Here is a 17,042-nt window from a genome sequence, read left to right on the forward strand (position 1 = left end):
TTTCCCTTCCTGCTCCCCGCTTACGGCAATATGAGTTCACATCGCACAAATGGTGGCCTGGGATGAGCATCGATTGTGACATTTGATTTAAGTAGGTCTCATTTCACTGACTTTTCATGGTTAACTGGATAAAAGGAGGGGGGGGGGGGGCTCCATTAAAGCAAAAAAACCCTGACATATAACTCATTCCTAAACCATCCGAGAGTAACTGAAGAAATGGAGTTTTGATTTCAAAAGACAAGCAGACCACATCCCTAGATCTCCAACAGAGTAACCCTCACTCACCTCCCTTCCACATCCCCTCTGACATCCCTCCACCTCCAACAACTGCAGGTTCTTTCACTCCCTTCCCTATCCCCTTTCCCACATCACCCATAACCCTCTCCTAGATCCTCCATCAGCTAAGTAAGAGGTTGCATGCACTAGACCATTCCTATGTCAGACATTCACTCACTGGCAAGACATTAAACAGACGACAACTGGCCAAGTGGAAGCCAAGCTTGCAGGAAATAGCTGGTGTCTATCTGCAGCCGTTCCTGCAGAAAAGACCCTGACCTGCACCTCCTTCTTTATCCTTCAGCCAAACTTCCACAAAATCCATGCCCACCAGAAGGACTTCCACTGAAGTGATGTTATGAAGCTCATCCCTTCTTTCTACAGAGAACGGATGGTTGATCTAGTCCTGATGGATTTCTGTTGGCATCATGAGGGTGGGTGGACATAAAATACACTGGCTCCAGTGTGAACTGGAACTTGCTTCTTTGGGAATATAAATCCTAAAGGCTTAGGCCCATGTAGCTTAGGATTCTGCTTGCTTGCTTCACTATTAAGGTTTCTCTGTCCTCCTCATCTTCCTTTCCCCCTCCCCAGCTTCTTCCCTTTGGCAAATGAAGCCTCATTTGTTTTATTTCTTCTGACTAATTAAATCCCCTGACAGAAGGTGGTTGGGTGCGGTAGGATCTGAGTCTTGCAAGGGAAATTTCCTTGGAGGAGAACAAACAGGAAAAGCAAAATTGGTTTAAAAAGAAATAGTGATACCAAGAGAAAAACAGCAACACATTCCAAGGTGTGAGAGAAATCACTCTTGTGGGGGTTTCCCAGCACCACAGACAAGGAGCAAACTGGGTGTCTGCAAGAAAGCCTGGGAACAGGGTCTCCTTCTGCTTGGACTGGAGGTGGTCCCAGATAGCCTGACTCTCACCACCTCCTGCTGACAGGTGCCATCCAGAAGCACCCTGAAACACAAATGAACACAAACACCCTGAAACACAAAAGAAGCCATGCCTGTTTGGAGCTGGAAAGAAAAACTTTGCCTGGGCCGAGCAGGAACAGAGCAGGTCATTACGATTCGCAAGTCCTGCGGTTCTGTCACCAAGCATGACAAGGGAGGAGAGAAGCAATCAATGACATCAGCCCGGATGGAAATAACGAGTGCTACTGCCTGGGGCTGCTTGCTGTCCTACCACCTCATTGCTCTGCCTAGCAGGGCAGAAGGACGCTCCTCCTTTTCTTTACAATTTCACTTTGCTTCCTTCTTCTTCTTTTCTATTCCCTTCTTTTCCTTTCTCCTTATTTTTTTCTCTCCTTTGTCTTTTTTCTTCCCTTCCTTTGGCCATTTTCCATGACATAGTCTCCCTTTTCTTCTTGCTCATAATGCATCTCTCCCCGCTTTCCATGCCCTGCATTTCTCTTTCCTTCTCTTGCTTTCTGCAGAACACTGTGAAAAGCGACTTCATTCGAGTTGTTCTTGTTCCATTACCCTCCTCTGGCTCCAGGGTCAAACAGGCTCCAATTAGAACGAAGTATTTCTTAATACCATGCAGTTTGCCTGAGACCTTACAAGCAAGCTGCTCTTTCTGCTTTTTCCATTCTTGCTACTGAGAAAGGCTGAACAAAGTCTTTATAGGTACAACATCATACTAATAAAGTCACTGAAAATATTAAACCATTTATTTTGCTTCCGCATTAAACACAGGCATACGAGTTTGGAAACTGGGGTGCTGGCTTTGTTTGGTTTTATTAACGTGTTTGCTGTTCAGAATAGTTGCCTTGAGCTTGACTTCCTGCACATTTGAAATTAAAGGCTCATGAAGTAGGACAATTACAAAAATACTGGTTTTAAGGGACATCTAGAACTTTCTATCCTGATTTACCTCTTGGAACAAGCCTACCACTAACTTCAGGTGAGGTTGGCCATGGTTTTGTCTGGATGAGTCTCGGAAATTCTCGAAGACGGAGAGCTCCCATCACTCTGGTGTCCAGTCCAAGGACACGTCACTCTCCTAGTGATATGTTTTTTTCCTAAGGTTGTACATGTACATAACAAGCTACTGACTTTCCCCTTGTTAAATCATCAGGCACATCCAGAGGAGTCTGCTTTTATACTTTTATAATTGCCCCTCTGATACCTCTAAGCTGTGATTAAATTGCCTCTTCTATTTGTCTTTATGAGACCAAGCAAGTCCAGCTCAGCTCCCTTTACCTTTACTCACATACCATGATCTCAAAGCGATGAGACTCACTCCACTATTCTGACAAAAAACTGAACCAGGCAGGTGCAATTTACTCTAAGAACTGCTCAGGAACCATTTTACTGTGTCACTGGTCTAAAGGCTTTTCATGATTCTTGAGAGAGACGTGGATTGGTTTTGTTGCTGGTTGGACAACTCTTGTCAAAGCAGAGAGCTGCTTTGTAAAAATTGCTGGAAAATAATGCTTTTAGCAGCGCTCACAGAAGTGAACAGCTTTCTCAACAAAGGAGCGTAAGAAAACAACTGAGTTGAATGACCAAGACATAAATGTGCTCTTGTTGTCTGCCAAAAAAATCCTGAATTTTTTTTAATCCCCATGCAGTTAGATGGTGGGTTTTTCAGAAAGTGCCGGGTCCTGCACTTGGGTCACGACGACCCCCTGCAGTGCTACAGGCTTGGGGAAGAATGGCTGGAAACTGCTTAGTGGAGAAGGACCTGGGGTTGTTGGTTGACAGCGGCTGAAGATGAGCCAGCAGTGTGCCCAAGTCGATGGCATCCAGGCCTGTATCAGAAATAGTGTGGCCAGCAGGAGGAGGGAAGTGATTGTCCCCCTGTACTCGGCACAGTGAGGCCACACCTTGAACACTGTGTGTTTTGAACTCCTCACTGCAAGGACATTGAGGTGCTGGAGCATGTCCAGAGAAAGGCAATGAAGTTGGTGCAGGATCTAAAGCACAAGTCTTATGAGGAGCAGCTGAGGGATCTGGGGGTGTTTAGTTTGGAGAAAAGGAGGGTCAGGGAAGACCTTCTCGCTCTCAAGAACTCGCTGAAAGGAGGTTGAAGCATGGTGGGTGTTGGTCTCTTTTCCCATGTAACGAGTGACAGAAGAGGAAATGGCCTCAAGTTGCACCAGGAGAGATTTAGGCTGGATATTAGGAAAAATTTCTTTACAGAGAGGGTCATTAAGCATTGGAACAGGCTGCCTAGGGAGGTGGTGGAGTCCCCATCCCTGGAAGTATTTGAAAGACATGTAGATGTGGTGCTGAGGGACATGGTTTAGTGGTGACTTGGCAGTGCAGGGTGAACGGTTGGACTCGATGATCTTAAAGGTCTCTTCCAACCAAAATGATTCTGTGATTGAGGCTCGGGCCCTTTGTGTATTTACATATCTACCACAGTACTACGATAAAGCACCACGCACTCTACCCCAGTACAACCACTGGACAAAAAGGAGAGCAGCCCCTGCAAAGGGCAGCAATCCACAGCAATATAAAGCATCTTTTAGGGATGAGTGATGCTATGACACCTTCACCTGGGTGAGAATCAGGCTCTTGACACAACTCAGGTGACTAAGCTGTAGCTGATGTTTGTGTTCACGTCCAGGGCTTCTGCAGAGCCAAGAGGAGCAAAGCTTTGCACTTGCCCGCAGAAAGAGCAGAGGTGAGGCATACAAGGAGAAGACCCACTGTATAAGCAGATACTGTTCATACCCTGCTGCTCTTGTGACTATCACACAGTGCTCAATGAAAGGAGCACTGACGTCTAACTGTCTGGTCGTACTGGGACATGCCTATTGTTGAGGCCTGGGGTAAAACTGGAGCTGCTTAAAGAAAGGCTCAGTTTTCATCTCCTGGAAGATATATTTCTTCCACTAACTGCAAGACAGGGAGAGAGGAAGAGGAGGACACAAGCTCTTTTTGATGGACCACAAAATATGGGCAGTAGCAAGGATTCAGTGAGGGCGGGATTGGGCCACAGTTGAAAGGAGCTCTTTTTTTGATCGGCCAGATTTATCAAAGGGACTAGAGGGTTTGTTCAACTCAAAGCAGATGAGCAGTGAGGAGGCACCAATTCATTTTTTCATAGAATAATTTGGGTTGGAAGGGATCTTAAAGATCATCCAGTTCCAACCCCCCTGCCACGGGCAGGGACACTTTCCACTAGAGCAGGTCGCTCAAAGCTCTGTCCAACCGCCAGGGCTGGAACATCCACAGGTTCTCTGGGCAAGCTGGGCCAGTGTCTGTCACTACAGGTCCTGCTATCATGGTTTAACCCCACTGGGTAACTAAGCACCACACAGCTGCTTGCAGGGTAGAGAGAGGTTCAGAAGGGTAAAAGGGCAAGAGCTTGTGGATTGAGATAAAGACAGTTTAATAATTTAAAAATAAAGGAGGGGAAAAACTAACAGAGAGGGGAAAAAACCCAAACCAAATGAAAGACAAAGGATGCAAAAGAAAACAATTGCTCACCACCAACCACCCGATGCCCAGCCAGTCCCTGAGCAACAGCAACCCCCACCAACCTCCACTCCTCAGTTTTATTGATGATGATGATGTCATATGGTCTGGAATATCCCTTTGGTCAGCTGGGGTGAGTTGTCCCAGCTGCATCCCCTCTCAGCTTCTTCTTCTGTACCCCCAGCCTGGTGGGGCAGTTTGAAGAGCAAAAAAGGCCTTGACTCTGTGTGAGCAGTGCTCAGCAGTAACTAGAACAACACTGTGTTTTCAACACTGTTTTCATCACAAATCCAAAATACAGCACCATGGAGAAATTTAACTCTATCCCAAACAAAACCTGGTAAGAAGTCTTTCTCCATCTTTTTTACAACTCTTTATACATCGAAAGACTACAAAACAGTCTCTCCAGAGCCTTCTCTTCTCCATCTTCTAACCTTTCAGGAAGGCTTTGAGATCCCTGCATGAAGGTCACTTAGTGGCATCATTAATAAATAATGTTTTCACAACTTCTTTTGGTGAACAACCTGACATCCTCCCCAGCTCAGCCCGTCATTGCAAGATGGATCCAGAGAACTACTACCTCGCTTCGCTTCCTTCGTATCATAACTACAGGCTTCTCGTGTCAAAGCTAATAGTCACCCATTATCAGGAACGCATTGGTGGAGCTGAGGGCTCCTTTTATATAATTTGGTCAGTCTAACAGGCAATTCTGTGTAATTACAGTACACAAAAATCACCCTGAGAGGCATCTTAACGCGCTACTATTTATTAATAATTGCTAACTCTTCACTCTGTATTGAGACCGCTCTTAAGATACAACACAGCAATCTGCGTTTAGTAAACAGCCTTGATGAAGCTCGCAGGGTAGAGGAGTGGTCATGAAGCTGCTGGTTAATAGGAACCATCAGGATCATTTCCTTCAGGCTGGCAGGAGATTACAGGAGTTAACAGTCTGTGTTATCTACCTGCCAGTCATCAACGCCACGATGGTCAGCGTGCTGCTGCTCTTTGAACTACCAGACTGCACTCTCAATGCCTCCATCTCCAGTCCTGATATCAAGGAGGGCTGGATCAGGCTCATATCTACTCTAAGGACCGCACTCCTACTGCTCCCAAACATTTTCACTAATTTATTTGAAATACATGATGCTTTATTCCCTTCCTGACCCTTTCTCACTGCATTTTGCCTGGCCAGGCTACTGAAATCACCGTTTAACGAGGCTCCGTGAGCCACTCTGCATCCCTCTGCGAGCTGAAGTTCGGGAACAAGCATGTCGAGCAAGGGGACCACAAATGAGGAGAGCAAGGGTCTGTTCCCAGCTTGCCCAGAGGTCAACTGTGTATACATGGCTCCATCATTTAAGCCAAACTTTTCAAAGTCCTCTCAGATGACCTGCTTTAGATTGCAGACGCTGGCCTTAATGTCTGAGGGCCCTATTTTGACCCCCTGGAAACAGAAGGGAATAACACTTCCTTCCATCTCTCTTCCAAAGCTTCATTCATCTTGTATTTCTGATATGTGTAAATGCCTTAGGGGGTTCCAAGAGCTATGTCAGAACAATCAAACACCAGCATTTCATTCCCTGCTGCACAATATTACCATGGAGGGGTATGGAGGAGAGAGCTTTTGGCCTAACTGTGAGCTGGCCAGATGGACTGTCTGGGTTTTGAATGATTGCTTTTCATACATATAGTAAGACTTGGTCAGGTCCAGCCTTTGTCTTCAAAGCATATAGAAAAGAAAATAAACCCGTTTTCCACAATAAAGCTGGTAATAATCACAACAGCTTATTCCTCTACGGGTATGTGCTCTTTCCTTCTGAGACAGAGACAGAAGTGAACTTTAATTAGATTGTGCAGCACCACTGTCACAGGCACTGCGGTGAGCAGCAAACCTCGATCTCGCTATATCAGTCCCAGAAAATAAAATGGTCCAGGATCCACACCATTGCCATGAGATGAAGTGACACAGTGTAGATAATATCCACCATTTGAAAGAGAGAAGTCATGTCCATGCTGCCTGGTGGAACATTCATGGACCGATGCCATGGACTTTGCTAGCTGGCACAAGCCAAGCCACTGCCGGCAGCCTGATAACAATTAAACATCTGGGACATTACAGGACTGTGCTAGAGCGCTTTTGCCATTGAATTTATTATTATTACTATTATTGCTATTACTAGCATTATTTTACAGTACGAACATATGCTCTTACTACATTAAAAATGTGCCTTCTTTTCTGCTCCCTTCTGTTTGGGATTGCCCCTTCCGTGTACTACACAAAGGATAATAGATTCAAAGACAGTAACTGATTTGTAAGCTGGTTCTTGCATTACCCGTCTTGCCCTGGTTTCACAAGCGTGCTTTCAACTCTAGTAACTTCACAGCAGCAGTGCTGAGCACCTTGCAGGGAAACATGGAAAGATTTACACACAGTTAAAATAAAATAACTCCATGGCAGACTGGGACTGGAAAATGAGGGTAGAATCCAGACTGTGTTTATCCTGATTTAAGCAGTGTTTTGGTTCCATGCCAAGCGACAGCATTTCACCAAATTATTCCAAAACAGCCCGCTGTTTGTTTTACTCTATCAGTGTTGTGCTGGTGAGCGATGCCAGACCAGCAGCTCTCCCCACAGCATGGGCAAGACATGCCTTCCCCATGCCCACACATCCTGCCCTATGGAGAGACCCGACTGAGGAGCTGAGGCCATGGTGTTTGGAGTAAGGCTTCTGCCAACAACACTCACATCACTCTGCTGCACACCATTACGGAGAACAAACACCTACCTTCCCTTTCCCCTTGTAGCACCTTTGCCTATTGAAGAACAGTCCTTAAGAAAAAGCTTCATCCAAACTACAAGATACGAACATCCAGAGACTGCAGAAGCCATCCCTAAAACAACTCTTCATTCTGCCTTCATTCAGTCCCTTTAATTATTACTCGGAAGGTGTGATTCCTCTCCTGAGGGACCCGGGCAAAGGTTCCCATCTCTCACAGTTCAATCACTGAAGATCGATGCACTGGAAATGAAGGGATCCTGACCCGAACTAGTATTGAACTAACAACCTTGAAGTTAAAGATGGGGAACATTATCAGTCCTCAGGGGCACTGAAGGGTTCATTGGCCTCTGAAAAGGAGATGAAGGGTTTTCAGCCCTTTAGCAGACAATCAGTACACGGTTATGGTGACAACAACAGCATTATTCCCATTCCAATCTGAAGAGCCCGTGGGATCCAGCATGTTTCCTCCCACCCAGTGCAGTACACAGTTGGCTGCTGGGGAGTCACTAGTGCTAATTCCCTCTACCTGGAACAGTGATCTCAAAGCAGTGCTCAAGGAACCAGCTTCTGGCACTGCTGCCCATCTCATTCACAGCTGAGTGATTGGCTAGTAAAACTGTAGCAGCCCCTGGATTTACAACTGTATCGAGTTGATATAAACAAGATCAAAACTGGCCCCAGTAGTCTGATATTCCCCTTCTGGGGAATGGCTGACATGATTGCCATATTTAAAAGACCAAAAAGAATAATTTGTCATGAAAAATGAAAGCATTGTCTTGCTTGTGGGAAAAGAGCAGAGCCGTTTTGCTTTCACAGATTTATTGAATATATTCTGTATATCCTGCTGGTTAGTAGGGCAGGTTGCTAGTGAGCACTCAAGCTGCAGACTTGCTTTTGACTGACCGATACCAAGCACAGCATAATCCCACTTGGCTGATTAGATAGCCTTAAGATTTAGAGGGAAGCTTCAAGCTCAAGTCTGACATTTGTTTCCCATGCATATTGCCTCTTTTTGCTTAAAGATTGCCATAAATACCAAAATCTTGCCAGGATATTTGTCCACTCAGCTATTCATAGTTAGCAAAAGTATGCAGGGCTCAAGCCTTTCAGAAACTGGTTCAATTCTGGTTAAAACGAGCAGACATTTGTCATTAAAAACTAATAATGACTTAATTTCCACGTTTTACTCCATGGCAATTCAAGGGCAATCTAAGCCTTTAGGCAGGGCACAACAGGGCTCAGTGATGAAGCATAGTGCCAGAATTACCTAAAAAGGGCTTCTCCAGGCCAAAGTACTATGGAGATGGGTGCAGAATGATATAAGATGGACAAGCAACGCACAACAGTTCGACTAACGCTTCAGCTAGAAAGGGCTTAGTCCTTGAAGTGCTTTGAAAAGGAAGATAATCTCATTTAGCACTAATGAGCTGACTCCCACCCCTGATGAGCCCAGCCTCCATCACCCACTTGTTACCATTTTCAGACCAGCACCTTTGTGATGTCTCCCACACCGTCCTCTGCTCCCCAAAAAACACCTAGAAAGGATCCAGTGCTCTTGCTTTAAACCTCCTCTGTAAAACCCTGCTTGGTGCAATGCCTACAAAACAATCTTGACAACGGCAGATGTGCCACGACTTACTGCAGATCGCGATGACTAATGCCCTTGCGCTGTTTACATGTGCCCCCGCACCCGCCTCTATCCCAGCATCCTTGTATTTCAGCCAAGTTTCACCTCTTTTGGGCTCTTTGGGGTGGCTTTGTGGAGCACGGAGCGGATTGAAGTTGTGCTCCACAGCTAAAGCCTCCCAGGTGATGCAGTGGTCCAAACAACACATTATAAAGATAAAATAACAAGCCGGATATAGAAAGTAGGCAAAGTGGTCTCCCTAATTGTGGACAGACTGTGATTTGTCCAAATATGAGCCCTAATCCACCAGGGCTTCCCCATCTGCCTCCATCCTGCACCTCCACCTCCCAGCAACGTGCCAAAGCTCTGCCACATTTCTCTCTTTTCCATACCAAGAAGCAGACACAAAAGGGATCTACTTCACAGAATTACAGGCAAGCGGGTGGGAAAAGACCTGACAAGCTCAGCTCACCCACTCGCCTGCCTCAAAGGCACCTAAACCATTCTGTTGAAGAAAACCTTTGCTGACAGACGCTAGGATCTCGGTGCTCAACTATCCCTGCAGCCGGAAGGTTTTCCCTTGTGCCGAAATCAAATTTCTCACACTGCAATTTGAGTTCAATCCCCAGCAGACACAGAAAGCAGATTGCTCCCTTTCCACAGCTACCTTCTACCCATTTGAAGACCATTATCCTCCTTCCCCTCAGTCTTTTCCCCTTGGGAGCAGTCAAACTATCTGACAGAGCTCATCTCCGCTCACCATCAGCGTGGAGGTACCACACCAAACAACTCTGACACATCGCCCTCTCCCACGCACGTACTCACATGCTCCCACACTCACATACCATACCAGTCATCCTGCCTGAACACAGAGCAGAGCATCCTGGAGAGGAACCGCTCACCCCCTTCGCTCACATTTCTGGCCCTCGATGGCTTAAATCTGCACGCACTGAGTCTGAGAGTTGCTTTCCGAGCTGTTAGGAAAGGGGGAAGTGGGAATTGGGAAGACTCTGGTGTCTTGGCTTAAATCCACACTTCCTTTAACAGAGCAATAAGCTGTGGCTGGGTAATAGGGCAGCTGTCACACTTGCTAAGCTGCCTTCATGGCAACAAGCCATTAAGCACTGCAGCTCCAAATAAGCACCAACCCCCTCAGGAACGCCTGGACGTGCAGTATCCCAGACGTACACGATGAGCATTTCATTTCAGCTGAAGACAAGGGACTAACCTCAGCCCTGGTCTGCTCCTCGCGTCACTTGGTTAGCACCAGTGCTGCTCTTGCCTTTACCCCGAAGAGTGGATTTGGCTTGGTATTACGCTGAAGCACTGAATCCCACAACGGTTTTAAGCTCCCAGCCACTTGATCATGTTCCTCTCCCACGTCCCCTTCAGATGAAGAGTTACAGGGTGATGCAGCATTTGCCTGCAGAAGAGTCACTGCCAGGGCTGTGCGGAGCTCGCTGGCTCTGGCTCGCGGGGGAAGAGCTGCAGACCCACACTGCTGCAATCCCACTGCCTGGAGTTTTGTCAGGAGTTAAAGAACTGAGCGAATCCACAAGCGTGGAGCAGAAACTCAGCGAAGGAAAGCTGTCAGCTGTGAATATCTACCGAACGACCTGCTGGATCGACAGACAGCTGAATCTGCAGACAGGCGCGAAGGAGGTGGGATGCTGGATGACTGCTTATTATGCTGAGCCAAATCTTCCTATTATTACCTCATGTGCTACCTGTCTTCTTTTAACATATTCAGGTGTTGTCTCTTGTAGAAGCACAGAACTGAGAAGGATTTCCTCGTCTCTGATTCTTTATCTATATATGCGCAAACACCGATTGCTTCACCGCTGATGGGATCGCTTCTTAGATATTGGAGCACAGCTTATAGAGACCACAATCTCCATTCACATCTCCCGCCAAAATAACAAAGCCAGGGTTCCTCTGCTCCCTGGCACCAGGAGCATAAGCTCTATCAGTAATCGACTTCCTCTCAAAACCCAACATAAATCATATGTACATTGACTCCCGGTCCTCTTCAAACTCAAATCAAATTTAGCCCAAATTCACTCTGCAGTGATTACTGACAGACTTCAGGTCAGTGGTGACAAAGCAAACATTTAGAAGCAAGTGACTTTCAGTGAAGCCACAGTGCAGGGTCACAATCCAGCCCCCTCTGCCAAGAGACCACATTTAAGCAATAACGCAATTCTTTTGAGAGGGAGCTAGACTGCGGGTTGGCCCATTTGGCCATCTAAGGGCATCACAGATGTTCTCTACTTCCTAATCATATTATGAGAGAGAGTAGGAGGAGAAAATGCTCTGCCCAGCTGGTTAGTGCCCTGTCTTCTCCATTCTATCAACACCTGCTGAAGCTCAGGGGGACTATACCAGCTTCAGTGAAAAGAGCATCCTTGCCGAGCAGAGGAAAGACCAGCTTGAGATTTGCAGAATCACAGCCTGCCACAGACCTTGGGGAAAGGCACCTCTGAGAAAACACAGCAGCTGCTCCTGCTGTGGAGCAGGAGATAGGCGAACCACAGAAATCCCCAGCAGCACTTACACCATCATCTTCCCCAGCCTCAGCATAAAGCCTCCCGAGACAAGCAGGAGCCCAGCTGGAGTGTCCCTCCATCACTCCCTCTTTGGCCTCTCCATATCCAGGGGGAGCCCAGCGGTACCAGCACAAATCCGCAAGAAATCTTAGGAAATGTTTGCAGTTCAAGGGCTCCACAGCGAGAGTCACAATCAGCTCCCGAGAGACACTCTGCACACAGCAGCATCCTGGAGAGGACAGGCTGATTGCAGGAAGAGGTGCCAACAGCACAGGCGCGGGAGGCTTGCCGAGGATTTGGACCTCAAAAGCCCTAACATACACGGCTCAGCAATGTTTGCCCTGGCACGGCTCTTGCTAACTGAGCAAACGGAGGCTCCTAAAGCTCTGTCAGGGAAATGACAGCACTTGGTGCTTTCTGTAGCACCTTTCAGGCTTGGGTGCTATCCCTATGTGAAAATAGGGATGCACACAGCCTGGGATGTCACCTGCGAGGGTGCTGCAGCTGGAGAAGCGGAAGCAAAAACCAACGAAGTGATTAGCTCGAGGTCACAATTTCACTTACAGACACAGAAACATCTCTGCCTGTAGCCTAGGCAATACACCCAGATACAGCAGTCTAATAACCTCTTCCCTAGACTCCTGTACAAACAGACAGCAGTGCAATGCCTTGGCTTCGAGCTGGGCAAAACTGAGAACTTCCCTTCAGCAGAAATGTCCAGCTTTTGAATCAAAGAGTTAATACGGCAGGACAAGCAGTATCATTATTAACAAAACCTGGAAACTATTGTAAATGCGAGAACTGGCTGTTCTCAAGGTGTGCAAAAGGCTTTCTTCTTATCCAGACACCAAATTTCACGTGATAAGTGTCAGTAGAATATAAGTGTTAAAAGATTCATCTCCAAATAAAGTGCTCCAGTCTTTCCTAAGTGACACAATTTTCCTTCAAAATGTTGTCAGAACTGCTACACCTTTACAAAATATTTTAATTTGTTAACTACAATATTCTTCCAGGGGAAAAACAGGCTGCTGGAAAACCTGGATCTACTCCCCGTGCAAGACAGGCTCTACAAAGTTTTGAGATCTTAAAATAACCCGCCTTATGTCTGCACGTTCTCCGTGAAGTACACAGACCTCCCACCGCGCAGGGCAATCTTTTCAGATGAAAGATCTTCAAGACACACCAAGATTGCACCAGACCTGCGTGTTGACTCCTTTCTCACAGCCTACACATCCAAGATGTACACCAGAAGCCTGCTCTCCATGCTTCGTTATTCCCCCAGGGTACAAAGGTTTTCTTCTCCTTCGCTGCACACACAATACTGGGACGTTTTCATGAAAAATGAAGTAAATGTTGTGACATGATAAAGGAGCTCGGAATTTGTTATCCCTTTGGATAGAAAGTACACCACGAAAGGTGCCTTGCTTGCATTCATGCAAACTGGAGATAACAATCATGGAATCACAGAACCATGGAATGGTTTGGGTTGCAAGGGACCTTAAAGAGCATCTCGTTCCAATAATAAACAAAGCCTCTTGCAACGTTCGGGGATATCATAGGGTCAGGGCTGCTCATCTGCCTTGCCAACATGCTTCCAAGGAAGTCCCATAGTTTGGTCTGCTATAAAATATAGAGATGCTGTATAACCCTTCCAGCTAACAGTTTGCCTGTCAATAAACACCACCACGGAGATGAGATGTTCCAAAAATTTGGCACAAACATAACAAACTCCTCATTCATATGAGTTCTTGCCACCAGCACCTTTCAACTTCTGCTAACAGTAGAAATTAGAGTGGAGCTCAGATCCTAATTCTGGTCAACCTTGTCTCTGCAGACGAGGTGGGAGAGAGAGCAGAGATATATTTGTACAGCCTTACTATGGTCCTAAGTGCTGTAAGAACCCAGCTTTAAAGCTTGATTGACTTTATAAAGCCCAATCATGAGTTGGTAGGCAGAGAGCCAACACGTGCCAAACTCAAACAAGTCAACCAAAGAATCACAGAATTGTTTTGTTTGCAAGAGACCTTGAACAGCATTGAGTATAACTATTTACTCTGCACTGCTAGGTCACCACTAAACCATGTCCCTCTACCACATTGACAGGTCTTTTAAACCCCTCCAGGGATGGGAACTCCATCACCTCCCTGGGCAGCCTGTTCCAATGCCTGAGAACCCTCTCTGTAAAGAAATCTTTCCTAATATCCAGCCTAAATCTCCTCCGGTGCTAATTGAAGCTGTTTCTTCTTGTCTTGTCACTCATTAGACGGGAGTAGAGACTGACTCCCATCTTGCTACAATCTCCTTTCAGGGAGACATAGAGAGTGATGAGGTCACCCCTGAGATTCTTTTTCTCCAGGCTAAACAATCCCAGTTCCCTCAGCCGCTCCTCATAAGACTTGTTCTCTAAACCCTTCGCCCTTCACCCTTCTCTAAACCCTTCAAGAGTGAAAGTCTCTCCTATGTATCCTCAGGCTCCTGTTCTCTTTCCTTCCCACTTCCCCAAAATTGCCAAGAAATATTGAAAAACCACCACAAGACTCTTAATCATCCTGCCCACCTTTTGCAAAGGTATAGTTTGATCACGTCGCCTTGCGGTTTCCTTTTGCCCTTATTCTCTCTTAGCACTACTATTATGCAAGCGTTGCATCAAAGTGGGTCAATACCACTCGTCTAACCAAGGCAGGGACAGGATAAAATCCAAACCAAAAGACAGCCCCAAAAGCTTGTCTATGTTTCTTAATTTAAGAGGTTTTAATCTTTCATGATGATCAAATGTGCCAAATCAGGGCAAGAGGCTGCCTTTGTCTGGTTGAAATGGTGAAGTCCAAGGGAAATTGGACACAGTGAAAGAGTCAATGTTTAACTCCAGTGTTTGAGCTGCATCTGAACTGCTCCATCATGCTTTAGAGGTTCAAAACACAGCAATTCCAGTCTTTCGCTTCACTGAAATCAAGGAAAACTCCTTCCCGTCCCCACCACGTGAACAACTCTTAGGGTCCAGCCCAGGGAAACTCTGTCCTTGGCAAGTCCAAATTAGCTGCCTGAGCAGCAACAGTCATCCCCCACCTGCTTCTTGTGGTCCTTTTCCACTGCAAAGAAGCTGTACCCGTACCAGAGTTACAAATATTTCCAACTGCCAAGGCCAAAGACTCCAGAAGGGACATTTATAGCAATAAATAATATTAATGACACAGGCAGACGGAGCTTCTTGTCCTGAGAGCTCCAAAGGCACATGAAAAACTGCACTATAAATGTCACCACCACAGACACCAATGATGACGAGATGCCACCTCTGGGGAAGAGAGGCAGCACAGGCTTGCTCAGAATGATACTCGGTCAGGAAAATGAGGGTGGTACCATGAGGGCCTGGATGAACCACGCTCCACAGCATCCACAAACCCTGGGCTTTGCTTAGCATAGGGACTCACAAGGTAGCTCGGCCCCTGCTTCCCTCCCAGCATGGTCGAAGGACTCATCCTGATGCTCATGATTTGACTCCAGGTTGGGAGAAAATGAGTTGTGAAAATGTAACCCCCTCCAACAGTCCGACGAGTTGGAAAGAGGACAAATGAAGCAATTTTAGGCCTAAACCCCAAAGGACCAGCTGAGAGGTTAGTTGCAGATATAATAAAACATGCCTGGGGAAAGGGAGCTGCATCCTCCTGCAGCCAAGCCCACTCTCAGATGTGAAAATACTTGTATGGATGATAATGGGCTTAGACCAACTCTGTATTGCCAGATAATACTCCAAACACCTCGAGCTGAGGGTGTAGAAATACCCGGCCACGTCAAATTAACCATTTTTTCCCTAGCTGCTTAGTTAAATAATACCAAGCCCTGCGTGAACATAGAGTCTCCGTCAGAGAAACTCCCACTTTAGCCAAGCCAAAGATTCCTTTTTCTCTTCCCACACTGCCTGGTCCTCTGGTCACTTCCAGAAGAAGAATCAGCAGAGGATCTTCCCCAGCAGCTCAGCTGCACAACGAGGCTGGCTTCATTTCAAGCTCTGCCTTAGAAGTATTTCTGCAGCAGAAATCGCATTTTATTTTCTCCATCCATGCAACCTCCCTAAACTCTGTCAGGACTGGGTTGCTTGAAACCACAGTATGGAGTCCTTCCCACATGAGACTAGGCTCACCTATCAGTCATCATAGTGGTGGACAAAACTTCTGGAGTCAGGCAATTAAGCTGCTGTAGCTTGGGCTGAGAGTGAAGCCTTGCTGCTGGGAGGACACAGCCCTGCAGTCGCACAGGACAGGTACAGAGCAGCAGGAGATGGGTCCTGGCTGGCTCACCTGAGCTCAGCCTGTCCACCTCAGGAAGGCTGGGTACCACTCCTGGAGAGGGCTCGCCCAGCCCACTACCTCTCTGCCCACTTGGTTTCATGCAGGCCTCAGCTCACCCGGTGGGAATACAAGGAAACAACAACTTGTGGAAGAAGATGGGTGCAAGGATACCAGCATCAATGCAACCAGCTCCTTCCAGGCCCCTTCCAAGCGAGAACCCAGTCCCGGTCCTACATCCAAGCATCCTGCAAACAGCACATCTCTACCAAGACCAGAAGCTCACTGCCTTTCTCAAGCAGCCCCTGAGAGCGGCTCGACCCGAGACCCCAGAGCCCATTTCACAGCACCGTAGTGGCTGGGCCTGCACGGGGCCTGGGCAAACACAACCAATGCTGTGTCTTTAAAACCACTTCAGTGCAGATGTTGTTTCCATGGTAACTAGTGGACCAAATACATTAGTGTTTCTAATAATAAACCAAACCTTCATCTTGGAAAATGTGATCCCCCCCTCCCTTTACCACCATCACCCTTCCTTTCTTCCTTTCCCCTCCTCTTTCGCTGAATTAAGCCAGCATTTAACAAGCAAGGCATAATTAGTAAATAATTGCAAAGGCCCAGTAACTCCCAGTGCCCAGGCAGATGGAGCAGAGCTACATGGAAGGGAGATGGGGGGGAGCTTTGCTCGATGAACATGGGAACTGTCCGAAAAGGGATGAACTACTTAAAGAAAATAAAAAAAAAAATCGAAAAGCACGAGGTGGAAGAGAGGGGCCAGTGAAGCCCCTTTTGACCACCCTGGTGTTGCCTTTGGTGCCCCGGCACCCACCCCACGCTCCGACTCAGGGTGCAGCCGCCCGACGATAATTTCGAGGAATCTCACACTTTTTTCCGGAGGCTCCATCCGAGACGCGCCACCGACAGCGGCCAAAACTTCACGACACCTTCTCTCCACGATCCCCTATTCCGGAATGGGGGGGACAGCCCTATCCCCTCAAAAAAGCGTGGTGTAGCGAGAAGGACCCCGAGGCAGGGAGAGGGACCCGAGTGAGCTGCGGAGACGCGGCGGGGAAGGGGCAGCGCGGCGCGATTCCG

The 17,042-nt window shown here is 47.1% G+C and overlaps 1 protein-coding gene across 1 annotated transcript in view; it reads right to left on the minus strand.

Moving 5' to 3' along the window:
* Positions 1–16,908, minus strand: part of LOC104492758 (brain-specific angiogenesis inhibitor 1-like) — a gene marked incomplete at its 5' end in the record, with an annotated part of 85,950 nt that extends 69,042 nt beyond the window's left edge. Inside the window, one exon of the mRNA XM_010135348.1 lies at positions 16,777–16,908. Within this exon, the coding sequence (XP_010133650.1) occupies positions 16,777–16,908 (132 nt within the window). The remainder of the gene's footprint in view (positions 1–16,776) is intronic.
* Between the last annotated feature and the right edge of the window lie 134 nt (positions 16,909–17,042).

This window comes from Buceros rhinoceros, unplaced genomic scaffold, assembly GCF_000710305.1.
Source record: "Buceros rhinoceros silvestris isolate BGI_N320 unplaced genomic scaffold, ASM71030v1 scaffold454, whole genome shotgun sequence".
NCBI lineage: Eukaryota > Metazoa > Chordata > Aves > Bucerotiformes > Bucerotidae > Buceros > Buceros rhinoceros.